Source organism: Hemiscyllium ocellatum, chromosome 30, assembly GCF_020745735.1.
Source record: "Hemiscyllium ocellatum isolate sHemOce1 chromosome 30, sHemOce1.pat.X.cur, whole genome shotgun sequence".
In the NCBI taxonomy this organism is placed as follows: domain Eukaryota; kingdom Metazoa; phylum Chordata; class Chondrichthyes; order Orectolobiformes; family Hemiscylliidae; genus Hemiscyllium; species Hemiscyllium ocellatum.
Genome location: NC_083430.1, coordinates 42557558 through 42574565, shown reverse-complemented (window position 1 = coordinate 42574565; position 17008 = coordinate 42557558). Strand labels below are relative to the sequence as shown.

At 40.3% G+C, this 17008-nt stretch overlaps 1 protein-coding gene and 3 non-coding genes across 4 annotated transcripts; 1 reads left to right on the top strand and 3 right to left on the bottom strand.

The window, feature by feature from the left end:
- Positions 1-7899: 7899 nt before the first annotated feature.
- rpl13a (ribosomal protein L13a) lies at positions 7900-15037 on the bottom strand. The gene is made up of 8 exons (XM_060847362.1): positions 14941-15037; positions 13842-13914; positions 13601-13666; positions 12899-13000; positions 11311-11396; positions 11068-11127; positions 8351-8473; positions 7900-8029 (listed from the first exon to the last, which is right to left on the bottom strand). The coding sequence occupies exons 1-8, from the start codon at positions 14959-14961 to the stop codon at positions 7943-7945; spliced, it is 618 nt and encodes a 205-aa protein (XP_060703345.1). The 5' UTR covers positions 14962-15037; the 3' UTR covers positions 7900-7942.
- LOC132830182 (small nucleolar RNA SNORD34) lies at positions 11198-11271 on the bottom strand. The gene has a single exon (XR_009646344.1). It is a non-coding gene; the product is annotated as a small nucleolar RNA SNORD34 (small nucleolar RNA).
- Positions 13383-13458, bottom strand: LOC132830181 (small nucleolar RNA Z195/SNORD33/SNORD32 family). Its single transcript, XR_009646343.1, has one exon. It is a non-coding gene; the product is annotated as a small nucleolar RNA Z195/SNORD33/SNORD32 family (small nucleolar RNA).
- Positions 15038-15198: 161 nt separating the features above from the next.
- trnaw-cca (transfer RNA tryptophan (anticodon CCA)) lies at positions 15199-15270 on the top strand. Its single transcript has one exon. It is a non-coding gene; the product is annotated as a tRNA-Trp (tRNA).
- Positions 15271-17008: the final 1738 nt, after the last annotated feature.

Here is a 17008-nt window from a genome sequence, read left to right as displayed (position 1 = left end):
ACGTGTATGGAATGAGCTGCCAGAGGAAGTGGTGGAGGCTGGTACAATTGCAACATTTAAGAGGCATTTGGATGGGTATATGAATAGGAAGAGTTTGGAGGGATGAGGGCCAGGTGCTGGCAGGTGGGACTAGATTGGGTTGAGATATCTGCTCGTCCTCGACAGGTTGGACCGAAGGGTCTGTTTCCATGCTGTACATCTCTATGACTATGACTTGAATTAGAGGAAAAACAGAGAAAGAAATGAAAAGAATTGAATTGGAAGTGAGGGAGAAAATAAGTCCTTATCTGCCATGATCATTATGTTGCAGCAGACACAAAAAAGCAAATAGCTTACTCGACTCATTTACAATGTAAAGAGAATGAAGAAAAGAAAATAAATCTTGAAGTGAAAAGAGGGGAAATGTAAAAAAAAGAGAAATACAAAGAACAAAATGAAGACCAGTGGAAAGGAAATTAAATGAAAAATGCTATACTCAAAGGGAAAGTCATACAGCATGTCTTAGCTAAAGGAAATCTTAAAATAAACACTGAAACAAAAAATAGCTAAGGTAATGATTCTTATTCCACTGAGGGATTTAACTGGAGATCTGTGTTTTGTGTCTGAATTTACAGAGGATAGAGTTGGAAAATAAAAGTAAAAGCAAAAACACTGGGGAAGCTGGAAATCCGAAACAAATAATAGAAAGTGCTGGAGAAGCAGCATCTGTGGAGAGAACAAAAGTTAAAGTATCAATTAAAGTGTATCAATTAAAATGCAGTACCATAAGGAGGAAACCTAATTAGATATTTGTAGAATTTGCATGAGAAAAATAATTAAGCAATCTATGGTTTTGATCACTGAATTTTCAGAGAAACAAGTGAAAACATGAGAAATGATGATACTGGAAGGATTCTGAAATAGAATTCTGATAACCATTAAGAATTATTTAGATGAATGTCAAGTATCAAAAAACTAAGACACAGCAGTTCTGTTAGATACACATATCTCTCAGTTGTGTGAAGAAGTGATTGTAACAAGGTAATTGGAGGAATTTGTGTTTTGTGTCTGAATTTACAGAGGATAGAGTTGGAAAATAAAAGTAAAAGCAAAAACACTGGGGAAGCTGGAAATCCGAAACAAATAATAGAAAGTGCTGGAGAAGCAGCATCTGTGGAGAGAACGAAAGTTAAAAGTATCAAGTCCAATATAATTCTTCTTCAGAGAGTTTTCACCTCATTTGAAAAGATAGCTGTGAAGCTGAATTCACCAAAATGTAATTTGAATCTTACGGTTGATGGGTACTCCAATGAATGGCCAGTTTTTCAGAGAAACAATCAATCTGCAGACGATCAGTGTTAAAAAAGAAATTAATCACTTCTTACAAATTTGACCCTGAAGTGTATCAATTAAAATGCAGTACCATAAGGAGGAAACCTAATTAGATATTTGTAGAATTTGCATGGGAAAAATAATTAAGCAATCTATGGTTTTGATCACTGAATTTTCAGAGAAACAAGTGAAAACATGAGAAATGATGATACTGGAAGGATTCTGAAATAGAATTCTGATAACCATTAAGAATTATTTAGATGAATGTCAAGTATCAAAAAACTAAGACACAGCAGTTCTGTTAGATACACATATCTCTCAGTTGTGTGAAGAAGTGATTGTAACAAGGTAATTGGAGGAATAAAGAAAACTGGGAATGAAAAGGGTACTAATTTTTGGGATCGAAGACAAAAAAGCTTGAAGAAGAAAGGCCGGCACTTAAAAATTGATATAAAGAAAATAATATCCATTCATCACTAACTGGACACACCAAAGCTAAATTGTTGGAACTTAACTGAGAGACCTATTGTAGTAGTCGTATCACCAAAAGAATCCTTAGAAAAGGGATACAGCAGGAAAGGATTTTGGAATTAAAACAGTAGCAGTGGTACTGGAGTACATTCTCTCAGAACATACAAATCAGGGAGAGATAGCTCAGGACAAAGAAGAAAGGTGGTTATGAATATTTTATTTCAAAAGCAGTAGTTCCTTATTCTTCTAATCAAGGAGGCAATCCAAGAAAGATATTAAGAAACATGTGCAAATCAGTCACTAATGCGGGCTGAAGACACCTGTCTTCCAGAGGGGTTGAAGATCAGAAATATATTATTTATTGGACATAGCACTAGCTTCCAAATAAACCTATTGGATATAACATGATGTTGTGATTTTTAACTTGGTCCACTCCAGTCCGATACCAGCCCCTCCAAATCATATTTATTGGAAGCACGCAAGGAGATTGCAAAACATTTCCATTGTCTGGAGTTGAATTAAAGAGTGACTTAATAAAGAGAGAAGTTGTAGTTGGACGAGTGAAGAAATTTATTTTTTCTGAGGGAATGACCTCTATAGTTTAAAAATATTGGCCTCATCAACGATGTTGATATAGCCAGCTAAAAAGGAACAGATGTTACAGGAGTGACATCTTCAATTGTTTTCAAGCGGTGCTGTGATTAGATTTCTGGCTCGTAGAATTGGACAAGAAAAAGGGCAATGAAATTGAAGTAATATGGAAGTTCAGTTTTGACACTTTTTGAAAACATGAGTAAAATAAATGTATAGAAAATTAGGCAAACCCCTGTTTAATACATCATCTTTTAATAGAAATTAAACTGATAATTCATCATTTGAGAGAGAAGTATTAAAAAAGTCAAATTGAATCAGAAGTAATACCTGTTTTATTTTCAAGAGAAAGTATCAGTGAAGTTGATGGAGATCTCAAATACCAGATGGTGGTGACTGGGCAATGCTCAGTTTGCTCATACTTCCCAATTCTACAATAAGAACATAACCCAAAAATGTAGTAATATTCTTTCCCCATTATGTATCATAAGGCAGACCAGGGTCTAGATGAGAGTGGTGCTGGAAAAGCACAGCAGGTCAGGCATTATCAGAGGAGCAGGAAAATCAACTATTTGGGCAAAAATCCTTCCTTAGAAATAAGGCAGACCAGGCTGAAGAAATGAGAAACAATAATGATTGTTAAACTGGCTTACTTCAGTTATGGATGGATTCAATTCAGTTTGTATAATATTAAAACAATGAACAGCATTTTCACTTGATTAGATTAGATTAGATTACTTGCAGTGTGGAAACAGGCCCTTCGGCCCAACAAGTCCACACCGACCTGCCGAAGCGAAACCCACCCATACCCCTACATTTGCCCCTTACCTAACACTACGGGCAATTTAGCATGGCCAATTCACCTGATCCGCACATCTTTGGACTGTGGGAGGAAACTGGAGCACCCGGAGGAAACCTACGCAAACACGGGGAGAACGTGCAAACTCCACACAACTTGCCCACATAATTTCTTGTAAACGTAAAATTAATGACCAACCTTAGATCTCCTGTTGAGTTTGTCCTTTAGTGAGACAACTACAATCCTTTCACAGGTCATGTGGAAGAAAAAAATTGGGTACTGCTGAGAACAAGTGTGGTGCTGGTAAAGCACCTTCATCAGGGCTTATGTCTGAAACGTTGATTCCCCTGTTCATTAGATGCTGCCTGACCTACTGTGCTTTTCCAACACCACACACTCAACTCTAATCTCCAGCATCTGCACTCCTCACTTTCTCCAACTGCGGAGAATGCTTAGCCTCATTTCCCTAAACCCAGGAGGGAATTAAGAAAAAAAAAATTCAGTAGGGATAGGATTGCTGTGGCAGAGTGGTAATGTCCCTACTTCTGATCCAGGAAACCTGTGCTCAAGTCCTCCCAACTCAGAGGTTGGGAATTAAAAGTGAACAGGTTGATTAGAAAATATGAACTTTGCAGGGAGAGATCTCTGCATACATATTCTTGAAGTGTTGCTGTGCAATTGACAACCAAAGTGTGCTAAGTCCTCAAAGTAGATCCATATTTCTGAGGATTGCATGAAAAAAAATCACTAAGTGGTGATCATACTTCAGGGAAATGTAATTATTAATTCTGATATTCACATTTTATGAAAATAGGACAAAATGATTAAAAAAACACAAATGAAACAGAATATGGTTAACACAGATTAATGCATTTGGTCACAAGTGTTTTTTTACTGCAAGCAATTCTCCTATGATCTTAATTTAACCAAAAGCATCTCCAATTGCAATGGCTTTTGAAATAGCTCAGAATATACCCTCCATAGTTGAATATTTGACATTGGTCAAATCGATGTGGAAAGTGGGGAAAGCTGCTGAAAATATAAAATTCTTTTAAACAGGGGTTTCAACAGAGGATGTGTGGACGTAGTAATTGAAATACAAATTTGCAAAACAGAGTGATCCTCAACTTTCCAACCTGGAGTTACAAAATTTTTTGCTAGAGTTAAAAGCAAAAAACGTGCACTGTTTCAGATGGAACACCCACAAGTGTTGAAAGAAGTTATCCTCATCAAATGAGAAATAGCAATTACATTTTTAAAAATCCAAACATTCCCAGATCAGACATTTTTAAATCGAAGATAATCAGCTCTCCCATGCTGCTCACTGCACCAATGTGACAATGTTTCCTATAAACAGTATACCTCTGACCTTTCCAATTGACAATTCATATCTAGAGTTGTGCACAACAGCAATCAATGAGAGACTGGCAAATTCATCACAGAAGCAACTTTCCAGCTGTTTAACAGATGCAATCACATCTTTGAGACAGAATTTCAGCCAACTCCCAATAATGAAAATTAACATTAACTCCATGCATTAAGCCCTTCAAATGTAAAAACAAAATTGCCGTCTTCAACATGATGCATCCACCTCTGAGGCAGCAATACAAATACAAAACATGCTTCATGTTTTGCCAATAAGCACACCATCTGCGTGGCCTGCCATTTCTGTGGTTTAAAACAATGACATCTGATTTTAAAAATTACATTAAATTTTCTTATTATATCTTTTCAAGCAAGAGACAAAAGCAGCTGAGCTCAAGTTAAGGAATTCCCTAGAGTTCAATTTCCAACCCATTCGGGAAGGTGTAGACAATGAGCTCACACAGACAACAGCAGCATCTGCTTTGTTGCATGTAACACAATACATTCAGATCCAGATTTATTGATTGCAAAATGTCACATTGTTTCTATTATGGTAAAAGAGGGTTCTTCATACTGTTTGTAAGCTGAGTTTCACAACTGTGTGCAAATGTTTTACAGAAGGTTCATTAGACAGTTAATTTCAATAAACACATCTAGGTTCATGTAACTACTAGTATTGTTCATAAAAAGTAATAAAGGACCTGTGGTTAAGGAGCACTGGGGAAAAAAAAACAAGTCCTGGGTTGACAACTCCCCCATCCCCCCGACAGGGGTGACTGAACTGCATTGATCATCCACTGGAGTTAAAAGACACAGTATCCAGAAAGTTGTGTGACCATGTGGTATTCCTGCTTTTGATCGGAATCCCATTCCAGTACTTGATGGCCACGGAAGCTTTGTTCATAACACAGTCAAACAGGCTTAGCAAACTGTAAATCTTTCCAAAACACACCAATGGCAGGCAGTAAGAACAGCAGAAATTCCCATTCAGCCAGGTGATGCAAAGCATCAATTTCTCAACTTTAACCAGTAGCATTCTCTCCTAACAACTTGGTGATAGCGTATTACAGATACGCTATCACCAAGTGATTTCTAAACATTGCTATTTTCTAGTCATCATTGAGCATGGTAATTTCAAATACACATTCCACATCTTGTGTGATGGGTAGAACTTCATAAATCAGCAGAGAAACTTCTTCCATTTGTCACACACCATAGAATGCCAGGTGGAGGAAATAAGAGGCAAGTATATACAGCTTAAAGCAAAAGCACCAAAGCTTTTACTAAAAGGTGTTAAAAGGATGCAGATACCAACAATATTTTGCCAATAGAGCAAAATATTAGAAACTGTTCCACTCTCATTAGGAAAGAAAAATGCTTTGTTGCGTCCTCAGGAATCCTATTCATAAATTAAAGTCATACAGCATAGAAACAGACCTTTCAGTCCAATTTGTCCATGCCAACAAGATATCCTAAATTTATTTCATCCCATTCACTTGCACTTATCCCTATAAAGCCTTTCTATTCATACACCCATCCAGATACCATTTGAATGTTGTAATTGTACCAATCGCCACCACTTCCTCATTCCATACATGCTACCCTCTGCCACTCAAACCAGGTAAACCTTTCTGCTCTCACCTTAAATTCATGCCCTCCAGTTTGACCCCTCTAACCTGGGAATAAGACCTTAGCTATTCACCCTATCCATGCCCTCATGATTTTATAAACCTCCATAAGATCACCCCTCAGCTTCCAACACTCCTGGAAAAAAGCCAGAGCCTATTCAGCCTCTCCCTACAGCACAAACCCTCCAATTACACCAACATCCTTGTAAATCTTTACTGCACCTTTGGACCAGAACTGAGTGCAGTATTGCAACAGTGGCTTCACCAATGTCCTGTACAGCCACATGACACCTCAACTCCTATACTCGATGCACTGACCAAAGAAGGTAAGCACGCCAAAAGCCTTCTTTACCACCATCTATCTGCATCTCTATAGACTAAGAACCTGCATCCATAGATATCTTGGTTTGGCAACATTCCCCAGGACTAAATTAAGTTCTGCCCTGATTCACCTAATCAAAATGCAACACCTCATTTCTCTAAATGAAATTCCATTGCCTCTCCTCAGACCATTATCCCATCTGATCAATGTTCCACTGCACTGAGAGAACCCTATTCACTGCCCAGTACAATTTTGGTGTTGTCTGCAAACTTATAAATGTGTGTGGGGTGCTGGAAAAGCACAGCAGGACAGGCAGCTCATTCCTGATGAAGGGCTTTTGCCCTAATCATCAACTCTCCTGCTCCTCAAATGCTGCCTGACCTGCTGCACTTGCATCAGATTCTCGATTCTAATCACCAACATCTGCCTTGCAAACTTATAACTCTGCTGAAAATGTGTTGCTGGAAAAGTGCAGCAGGTCAGGCAGCATCCAAGGAGCAGGAGAATCGATGTTTCGAGCATGAGCCCTTCCTGAAGAAGGGCTCATGCCCGAAACATCGATTCTCTTGCTCCTTGGATGCTGCCTGACCACCTGCGCTTTTCCAGCAACACATTTTCAGCTCTGATCTCCAGCATCTGCAGTCCTCACTTTCTCCTAAACTTATAACTATACCTCGTATTCATATCCACACCATTTACGTAAAATGACAAAAAGCAGTGGACCCAGCACCAATCCTTGTGGCACATCGCTGGTCACAGGCCTCCAGTCCGTTAAACAAACCTTCACCACCACCCTATCTCCTACCTTCAAGCCAATTTTGTATCCAATTGACCAACTTCCTTGGATTCAACATGATCTAAACCTTGCTAACCAGTCTACCATGGCAGCTGGCAGATTTCATTGCTCTGGTGGAACTGCAAAACCCAGGACATATGGTTGCAATTCTGTTAATACTAACACTAAAGGGCAGGATGTATTTGTAAAGTTCAATTTTCATTCTGTGAAAAACCCTTCCAATCAGATTCACGCAAAGTTTACAAGCATCCAAACATGCAGCAGAGGGAAGAATAAAGACATTGAACTAATTTTATCTTGAGCCCAAACACAGATTCTCAATCCACACAAAACAATGCTAAATAAAGCACATTAACTTCAATATGAAAATAGGTCCATAGAGTCATAAAGATGTACCGCATGAAAACAGACCCTTCGGTCCAACCCATTCATGCCGACCAGATATCCCAACCCAATCTAGTCCCACCTGCCAGCACCGACCCAACCTTTAAGCATTCTAGCAACAACTCAACATCAAAAAGTACTGTTAGCTTAGAGAAAGGGTTTTTCCATCCGAAGAAATACATGCAGTAAAACAAACCAAGAACATTCTGAAAATAAAGGCACAGTAAACAAGTTTTATTTTAGGCAACTTTTATTGTCAATGCTGAGTGAATATATTAAACAAGGACACCATATTGCTTCAGTACTGCTGTGTACTTGGCTATTTTGCTTTCAACATTCTTCTCAGCTATTTTCTTCAGTTTCTGTGAACAGAATGCATAAGACATGAATAAAATGGAATTTTGTTCTTCCAGATAATAATTTTAACAATTGCTTTAATCCAAGTACAGGCGGGCAATTATAATCAAACGCCAGCACAGAACTTCTAATTTCAGCTGAAAACAGCAATGAAGATCACAGACAGCTGGTTGGGTGGAAGAAAAATTGTGGAAATGAGCAGTTATGTTTCATGGGAAGGCAGCTGAAGGTGGTAGGATCATTCTTACAAGAAAGCAAGAGCTTGGTGTCATTATCCTTTTAAAATTGCAGTAAGTTGAAGATATTGTAACAAACACAGGCCTTACCAACATTTTCTTCTTTTTCTCATAGTGAAGCTTGGCTTTTTCTTTACGCTTCTCTTCAAGGGTAGCTGTTACTGCTTGGTACTTCCAGCCAACTTCATGAGCAAGGCGACCAAGAACAGCAAACTGCACAAAAACAATTTTTCCAGAGTCAAGAACATTGAGCATTTGGAGGGCATAACACAGTTAGACTTCAACAACACTGAAAAAGGCCCATAAACAACATCTAGCACCTGTCTGCTCAAACTCCATTTTCCAGCATTTGACCCATGGCCATGGATGCTATGACATTTCAAGGTTTCACCTAAATACTTAAAATTGAGGGCTCACACTTTGACCATTGTTTCAGGCAGAGAGTTCCAGAAACACCAGACTGAGTGAAAACCTCCTCCCCCAAGGGCTTCAAATCGCACCTAAACCTCCTATTCCTTACCTTAAAAATCAAGCCTCCTGGTTCCTTATCTCGAAGGGGAAAGGTTTATGCTTACTTACTGTGCTTCAAGTCAAGGTTTCCATTAGCCTTCTTTACTCTAAGGGAAGAAACATGACCTAACTAGTATCGCTTCATTGCTAAAATACCCAGACCCGCTGAATCTCCTTTGCGCTCTCTAACATAATCACATCTTTCCTAAAGTGTGATTAGTACAGTGCTCCAGTTGTGACATTTTATCTAACTCTGGATGAATTGAATGAAATTGAATTCTGTTCCTTACATTTTTCCAATATCACTGATGTTAGACTCACTGGCCAACAGTAGCCTAGTATTCGAGTCCATGCAAATTTCTCCCTTTGCTCTCAGAGCAAGATACATTCCACATGGTGCTGGGTAGTTGTCCATTTTTATATCTTCTAGAACCTTCTCTCATTGTTAATTTATTGAAGGATATCTGACCCAGTTCCTGATTTATTTACTTATATCACCCTATATCGTGAATACAGACACAAAGAACTCATTTAAAACTAATTCTTAGTCCTATGGCCTCACTCTCAGCCTGGTCACTGACAGATCCTACCTCTGCTGCTGGTTATCATCTTCACCCTAACAGTTTTCATAATTCACCAGCCAGTGCTTTTTTGTCTCATCTCTGGCCTGCTATGACTTCAACAGTCTCTATTACTTAACAAACCAGGCAGCCCTTTGGCCTGGAAAGCCCCAGTTTTATCAGCATCCTCTGTGCTGATCCAGCATTTTTGGTTACAGGATGGAAGAAGTCATCACATTTTGTAATGCTAGGATATGGCTTGACTGCAATGATTCAAAATTGACAGAAGAGTCAGGGACCATACAGTATCTGCAGATCTACATACATACATGCAAACCCCTGAACACCAAATTATCCTATAATCTTTCAGAGTATTTAATTCCATCAATAAAATAATTACAAGCAAACTCATAGCAACAAAGAAACAGAGGGACTGGTGACATTCAAAAGGACAATTTTACAATTAACACCAATTAAAATTTGTTCTCAAAAACAATTGCCAGTTTAATCCCTTAGAAGAACCAGCAGGCCTCAAAGAAATTGTTAACACTGGTGGTGACATCCATTAGTCCTGTGAGAACATGGACCTGAGCCTGGGAGGTCTTGCTTCAATCTCTGTTGGTCGAGCAGCGTCTGTTATGGCTACAGAGGACCACCCAGGAGTGGTAGTCTCAGTTACAGTGATAGGCGCTGTCCTCCAGTGTTATCTTGGTGCTGCTTCTTTCAGCAGGTGTGCTTTTCTTCAGCAGCAAGCCTCAGCTCCTCTTTTCAGACCTCTGCATAATTCCAGCCTCCAGCAAGAGCGATCACTTGCAGTGTCCTCCCACCTCTTTACGTTCATGTCTCCCTTGCAGACATCTTTGAAAGAAAGATGGGACCACCCTTGTACTCTCTTGCTGGAGACCCAGTTCCCTGTTCAGCAGGTCTTTCTTACATAATACAGGCATCAGTGGTCTAAGTTATTACAATGTAAGCCAAGCTTTATGTAATTTGTTCAAATCTCCCAAATGTTCCATGTGCCCAGCTTCAGGTGATAGAAGCTGATAGAAATTCTGCAAATACACTTTTTCATGCATGAGCTATGCTGCATTAGCAGCTCGGAAGATGGGCTTACTTTCACCGTCTAATTCTAGCTTTTAATATTCCTGTCCTTGATCGCTCCACCAAAGGAGGAAGGATAAGCTACCAAGCCCCTGCAACTCCACTTTCCACCTTATGCTCTCCACCTCTAAGACAGTCCTCAAAGTTCCCTTCTTCAAGCAGGCCTTTAGCTATCTGTCCCAATTTCCCTTAATGACTAGATGCTTAAATAGGCTTTTGAACACTCTTCTGGAGAAACCTGAAACACCTCATTCCACTAAGACTACGTCAGCCACCCTCCTTTCTTGTGGAGAGAGTCATTGGTTAGCATCAAGCCAGCTTTGAATTAACTCTACCGAGACAGGTTGTTGAAGTGGCAAACAGGCATTTATAACCCTGATCTTTACAGATTGAGATAGGGTACTAAAGCAAAAAACAACCGAAAAATCTAGCCAAAACATTAAGAGTCTATGTCCCAATCTGTACACTTCAGTAAGAGTCAAAGAGGAGCCCTGACAAGTTTTATCAGCATGGCAAAGAGCATGTTGGGAAGTGACTTGACAGGCAAGTGGGATCATCTAAATTACTTTTGCAGAGAGCCATCCTGGACTTATTGGGCTCAAAACTTGTTTGTCACACCAGGTGCAAATGAATTACCTTTCGTGTTGGTTTCAAACGTACGATCTTCAAGGCTGCTGGTACAACCATGCGTTTCCTCTGCAAATGTAAATTTCAGATTAAGAACAATCCAAAGGAACAAAAAGTGATCTTTAAAAAAGTGAACTTATTCTATCTCAGTATCAAGTTTGTTCTCATTAAAAATCAAACAATGTAGGTAATGGTAACTCATCAGTGACAGAAGAGGAACATGAATTAATCAAAAATTGGAAGGTTGCGCACCTTGTCATATGGAGGAGGGATCCCATCGAAGACCTTCAGTCTGTCCAAGGCAGCTTGACCTCGTTTTGTCTTGTGTGGCAACATACCTTGAAGCAATCACAGCATAATTAAAATGTTTCTGTATTCAATGTTTGATGAAAAATAATAGTCAATTGCAATTGTTCCAGTAGGATCACCATCTGATATGAACTGTAGTTAAGTGTACACAGATTGGAAAATATTGATGCCCAACTGATTCAGTGCTTCATTTACACTTGAATATTAGATATCCCATCAAAAATCAGAATTACATTTAGAAACAAACAACTTGGCTTAAAATAACTTTTGATTATGGTGACCAAAAAATTGGTCAAAGAGCTAGGTTTTAAAGAGCTTCTTAAAGAATGAAAGCAAGAATTAAAACTGCAAATAGCATCATCTGTTGTAAACCAAGCTATTCCAGCCTATCAGATATTAATTACACCATATTGCATGAAAGTGAGTCATGTGCTTCAGGTTAAAGTCGTGCTAAAAAGGGCCAACAAAAAGATAACCAGTTGGAATTTGTGGGATGTAACACTGACTGCACCCTGGTGCTGAAATGCTCATCCATGCCTATATTGACTTTAAACTCAATTATGGGATGCTCTCCAGTCCAGAATCCACCCATCCACTTCGAATCAACCACACGTAAAAGTTCATCCAAAACGTTCTTCCCTATATGCAATGCACCCATTATCCGAGTGCTCACAGACCTGCATTGTATTGTCTGACCAGCAACACAGATTTTAAAGTTTTAATTTTCAAGTTACTTCCTGTCGTCCTCACCCCTCATTATCTCTGCAACATTCTCCAGTCTGACAACCCTAATCATGTTTATACTGCCTTTCTCTCATCCCTGATTTCGTCACTCTACTAACTGAAGCCACGCACTCAGGAACCAAGGTCTAGAATTTACTCACTAACCTGTTCAGTTGATGCTCTTTAAGTGAATATCCTTAATACCTAGCTCCAAGCAAAATGTGGTCATAGAGAACACAAGCAGCACGAGTAAACCTAACGGTTTGCCAATCCTGCTTCACCCATTAGTACTGCCATAAACTCCAAATCCACTTTCTTACTCACTATCCATATTTTGTACCCCCAAGAGATGACACATTATCCCAACCGTAAAAATAAATGAATTCAACAATGCAGCATTCATAATTTCTCTTCTCGCTTGTAAAGGTGAAGCTTTACCCTCAAAGCTCAATGCCTCCCCAAATGGCATAAACAATTTGAATATCTATGATAAAATGCCCTTTCAGAATCTTACATGCATTGATGAGATCACCTCTCATCATCTTAAACACACTATAATACAGACCTAATTTATTTACTGGATCACCTGTCAAAATAGCTCCTTAGAAAGCTGTGTACTAAAAGCATTCTGATAATATCACTATGGCAGATTTGGGCACAATTAAATATGCAAGCTGTTCATCAATGTGCCCTTTATTCAGTGTTCTCAAAAATGCAATTACTGTTTCAAATAAGAACTTGATGTAGCAGCCAAGTTTGTACAGCTACTGAAACCAATTTATACTAAACTTATAATGTAAAATATTACCTCTTACGGTCCTCCAGAATATTCGGCTTGGTGCTCTGAAGTGATATGGACCCCGAGATGGGTTAGTATTCATCCTCTTGCGTAAAAAAGCAAGATACTTGACTACATAGAGAGAGAGGTAACTGAATATCTGTGCAGAATAAAGTCAACACCATTTGACTACATGCTGGAGTCAAGTCTAAAGTTCAATGTTGAAACATTACTAATAAAATGTACAACATATGTTGTGATATCACATGTGAATAGGTTATTTAGTCAGTCAAGCCAGTTTCACCATTTAATATGACCATGGCTGAACAAATACTTATACCTTTTAATCGACACTAACCCCATAACCCTTCACATCATTGGTAAACACAAATCTATCAATCTCTACTTTAAATATTACTTATGGACTGAGTTCACACAGACCTCTGAACCATAAAATGGGGTTGAAAATGAACAAGATGAGCACTAAAATTGTACTGAAACAAACTTTTGCTGACGTGTCTCAGATGGTAGTGCATGTGAGGTATTCTCATTGTTGAGAAACTCAATCACTTCAATTCATCACAAACACTTCAGTTGCCACTTCAAGGAACTTCAATTAATATGGTAGTAAATGAATGCTCATTACACAAGATCAGTTGCAGTGTAACTAGGCCTTACATGTAAAGCGAGCTGTATTTTTAGGGAATGGGACAAGACAAGACAGACACTTACGTTTATTCCTGTAAAAGTTGCCAGAGATGTTTATGCCCTCACACCTCACCACCACCACTTTATGACCTTTGTTTAAAAAAAACAGTAACTATGTTACATGATTAAACAAGCAAACTGCATCACAAACTAGACCTTCAGATGGTAGTGCACAAATGTATTCACATTGAAATGTTCAAAGAGCAATTATTCATCAACATCCTAAATTAAATGCCATGCAATATACAGAATAAATGGACAGTACCTAGCAAAGTCTGTTTGGCCACAATGGCAGCCAGACGGCCAAGGAGATGGCCTCTGCCATCGATAAGCAGGACCTGTAAAGAGTACAAGCCGAATGGGTTAGTGTAGACTGAAGACATTAGCTTATTGCATGTACTTGATCATTTAAGGAGACTGGATAATCTGTTTTGCCCATAACCCTGAATTCCTTGTTGATTTAAAATTTATCACAGTTTGAACATAGTTAATGACTCAGCCCTAAGAGACCTCCATACTAAAGAAGTCTTCACATGCACTCCACTCAAAAGAAATTCCTCAACTCTTTAAAGGTGCAAACTCTTATTCTGGAACCATGCCCTGGTCCTAAATTCTCCCATGAGGGGAATCAAACTTTCTGCAGCTATCCTTTAAGAATCTTGTGGGCTTCAATTGTGATTCCTCTAAACCCCAATTAGCACAGTCCCAAAAAAAACCCAACCTTTCCTAAGACAATCTCTCCTCACTCGGTATGTGCCTGGTGAACCTTCTCTGGTCTCCCTCCAAGGCCAGTACACCTTTCTTTAGATAAGGTGCGCCAAAACTGCTCAGAGTGTTCCAGCTCTAGCCCTGTACAACAAAACCTCCCAACGTCGATTGCCCCCACTGCCTTTAGTTTAAGGGTGATGTAAACCGCCTCCACAGCGGAACAATAAAAAGCCAGGGGAATGGCACCAGCAGGTTACCGACGCCCAGGGCTGGTGGCTGCACTCACCACATGCAGCGCCTGGCTCCGAACTCGGGGCTCCACTGGCCCGGGCTTCAGGCAATTTGCACAAACTCAGAAAACCCTTCCCACTCCCGTCAACACCAGCCTGCAGCCCGCCACCGGGTGAAGAGACCCTGGAGAGGGGGTCCGTCCATCCCTCCCTCCCTCCCACCAGGAGCCTCTCACCAAGGCCCCGCGCTCAGGCCTCACTCACGCCGCATCCGGCCCAACAGGCCTCGGAAAACTGATCAAAACACAACCCCCGCTAAACACAAGGCAGCGGCCTCTCCTAACCCCGCTCCCTGAGGGGTAAGGGCTCGAGGGGGACAGAGTCGGAGGGCCTGCCTCAGGTCAATGGCGCGCGGAGTGACAGCACCTTGTTAAAGCCGTCCGCCATGGCGCCGAAAAGGAAGAAGGCGCGGGGTTTCCCAGCCTAAAGAACAGGGGTCGGCAGCTCCGCGAAGCCACCGGTGACGTCATCGAGGAACAACCTCGCTCGACGTGGAAGTTGGTTGGTTCCGCTACGTTGAACGTCACCACGCCATGATTGACAGCTCCCCCAGACAGTCAGAATGGGCTGAGGGACACACGGTGACGCCTGATTAGTGGCAAAGATTTCCCTGCTCGCTACTGGGACCTCGTGGCGCAACGGTAGCGCGTCTGACTCCAGATCAGAAGGCTGCGTGTTCAAATCACGTCGGGGTCATTACTTTTTACTTTAATTTTTGCCTTTCAAGTGATGAGTTGCAGTAACAATGAGGTTTGCTCCTGCACTTTGTATTTGGATGCATTTTGCTGTCGGCGGCGCAACCAATTTCCAGCAGCTCACATTGCCTTACTCCTGTCTTCAAGTTAAAAACTTGTTGACCTATTCTACAACACTGGCGTCGTTTTTATTTGCATAAAATAAACTTTGAGTCCACCCCCAGCTCCGAGAGCAGCGCTGTAGTGCCTTTGTCCATCATGAAACAAACATTGCAAACTGACTTTCCCCGCAGTTGCAAAAACCAAAGGTATTTCTTACTCATGTAGGACCGGTTTGTGTATTATAAACACCATAATATATATTACGATTGTATTGAGACTGATCAGATTATAATATAATTTATTGGAAAGAGTTTAACTTCATTCTCGACAAGATCCAATATGACATGTTTGGAATCAACATTTACATATATTGAGGCAAGGACTGATAACTGAACAGACCTTCATTATAAGGGTAAAAAGTGAGGTCTGCAGGTGCTGGAGATCAGAGCTGAAAATGTGTTGCTGGTTAAAGCACAGCAGGTTAGGCAGCATCCAAGGAACAGGAAATTCCCTGATGAAGGGCTTATGCCCGAAACGTTGAATTTCCTAGACCCTCATTATACTTTGGCAGAAAGATGTGAAACTGTGGTCTTTCCCCACTGCGCCTTGGGGGCTGCTGACCCAGGTTTAAGTGCATCCCTCAACACTGAGCCCTGGACCTTCTAATGTGCAAGTCTGCAACATTCAATCAAAATCAACTCTTCTCAGTGGAAGACCACAAAACGTCTGGCAGACCAAAGAGGTTTCACCAGGTTAACACTAAAGCTTCATCCTGTAAGAAGGATCTTAATGTGGACCATGGTACAGTGCAGAAACAGATCTTTCAGCCCACAGCTCCTGTACTAGCTCTTTGCTGGAGAGGACTGTGCACTCTATGATTTGTTTCTGCACATGCACACGAAGACAAACATCAGCTGCTTGTTGGAAGATCACCACCTCGGTAAATAACATTCTTTGGTGTGCCCTTGATCTCATTGATCTTCTGGCGCAAATTTACCTGTGACTGACTGAAGGAGAGTGGGACATTCTAAGTCTAGGACAATGTACTGAGGGATTCACTAAAGCTTGCGACAGGAGGAAAAAGGTTGAGTGGGAAAAGATCAGAGCCTTAGGTCAGTCTGCCATAGTATGACGAAGGACTAGAAATTGTATAGGTTCCTTATCTATGCCTGACCTGTTATGTCTATTATAAACATCACAACATATTTTGATGCAGCTCAGATTACGACATAATTTATGGAGAAGAGTTTAACTTCATTTTGTATAATTTCCAATATGAAATGTTTGGAAACTACAATTGCAAATTTTATCAATAAAACATATTTTGTATGTTTTATAAAATCACAGAATAATCACAATTGGGCATAGGTTTGGGGGAGAGGGGAAAGATATAAAAGAGACATAAGAGGCAACTTTTTCACGCAGAGGGTGGTACGTGTATGGAATGAGCTGCCCAAGGAAGTGGTGGAGGCTGGTACAATTGCAACATTTAACAGGCATCTGGTTGGGTATATGAATAGGAAGGGTTTGGAGGGATATGGGTCAGGTGCTGGCAGGTGGGACTAGATTGGGTTGGGATATCTGGTCAGCATGGACGAGTTGGACCAAAGGGTCTGTTTCCATGCTGTACATCTCAA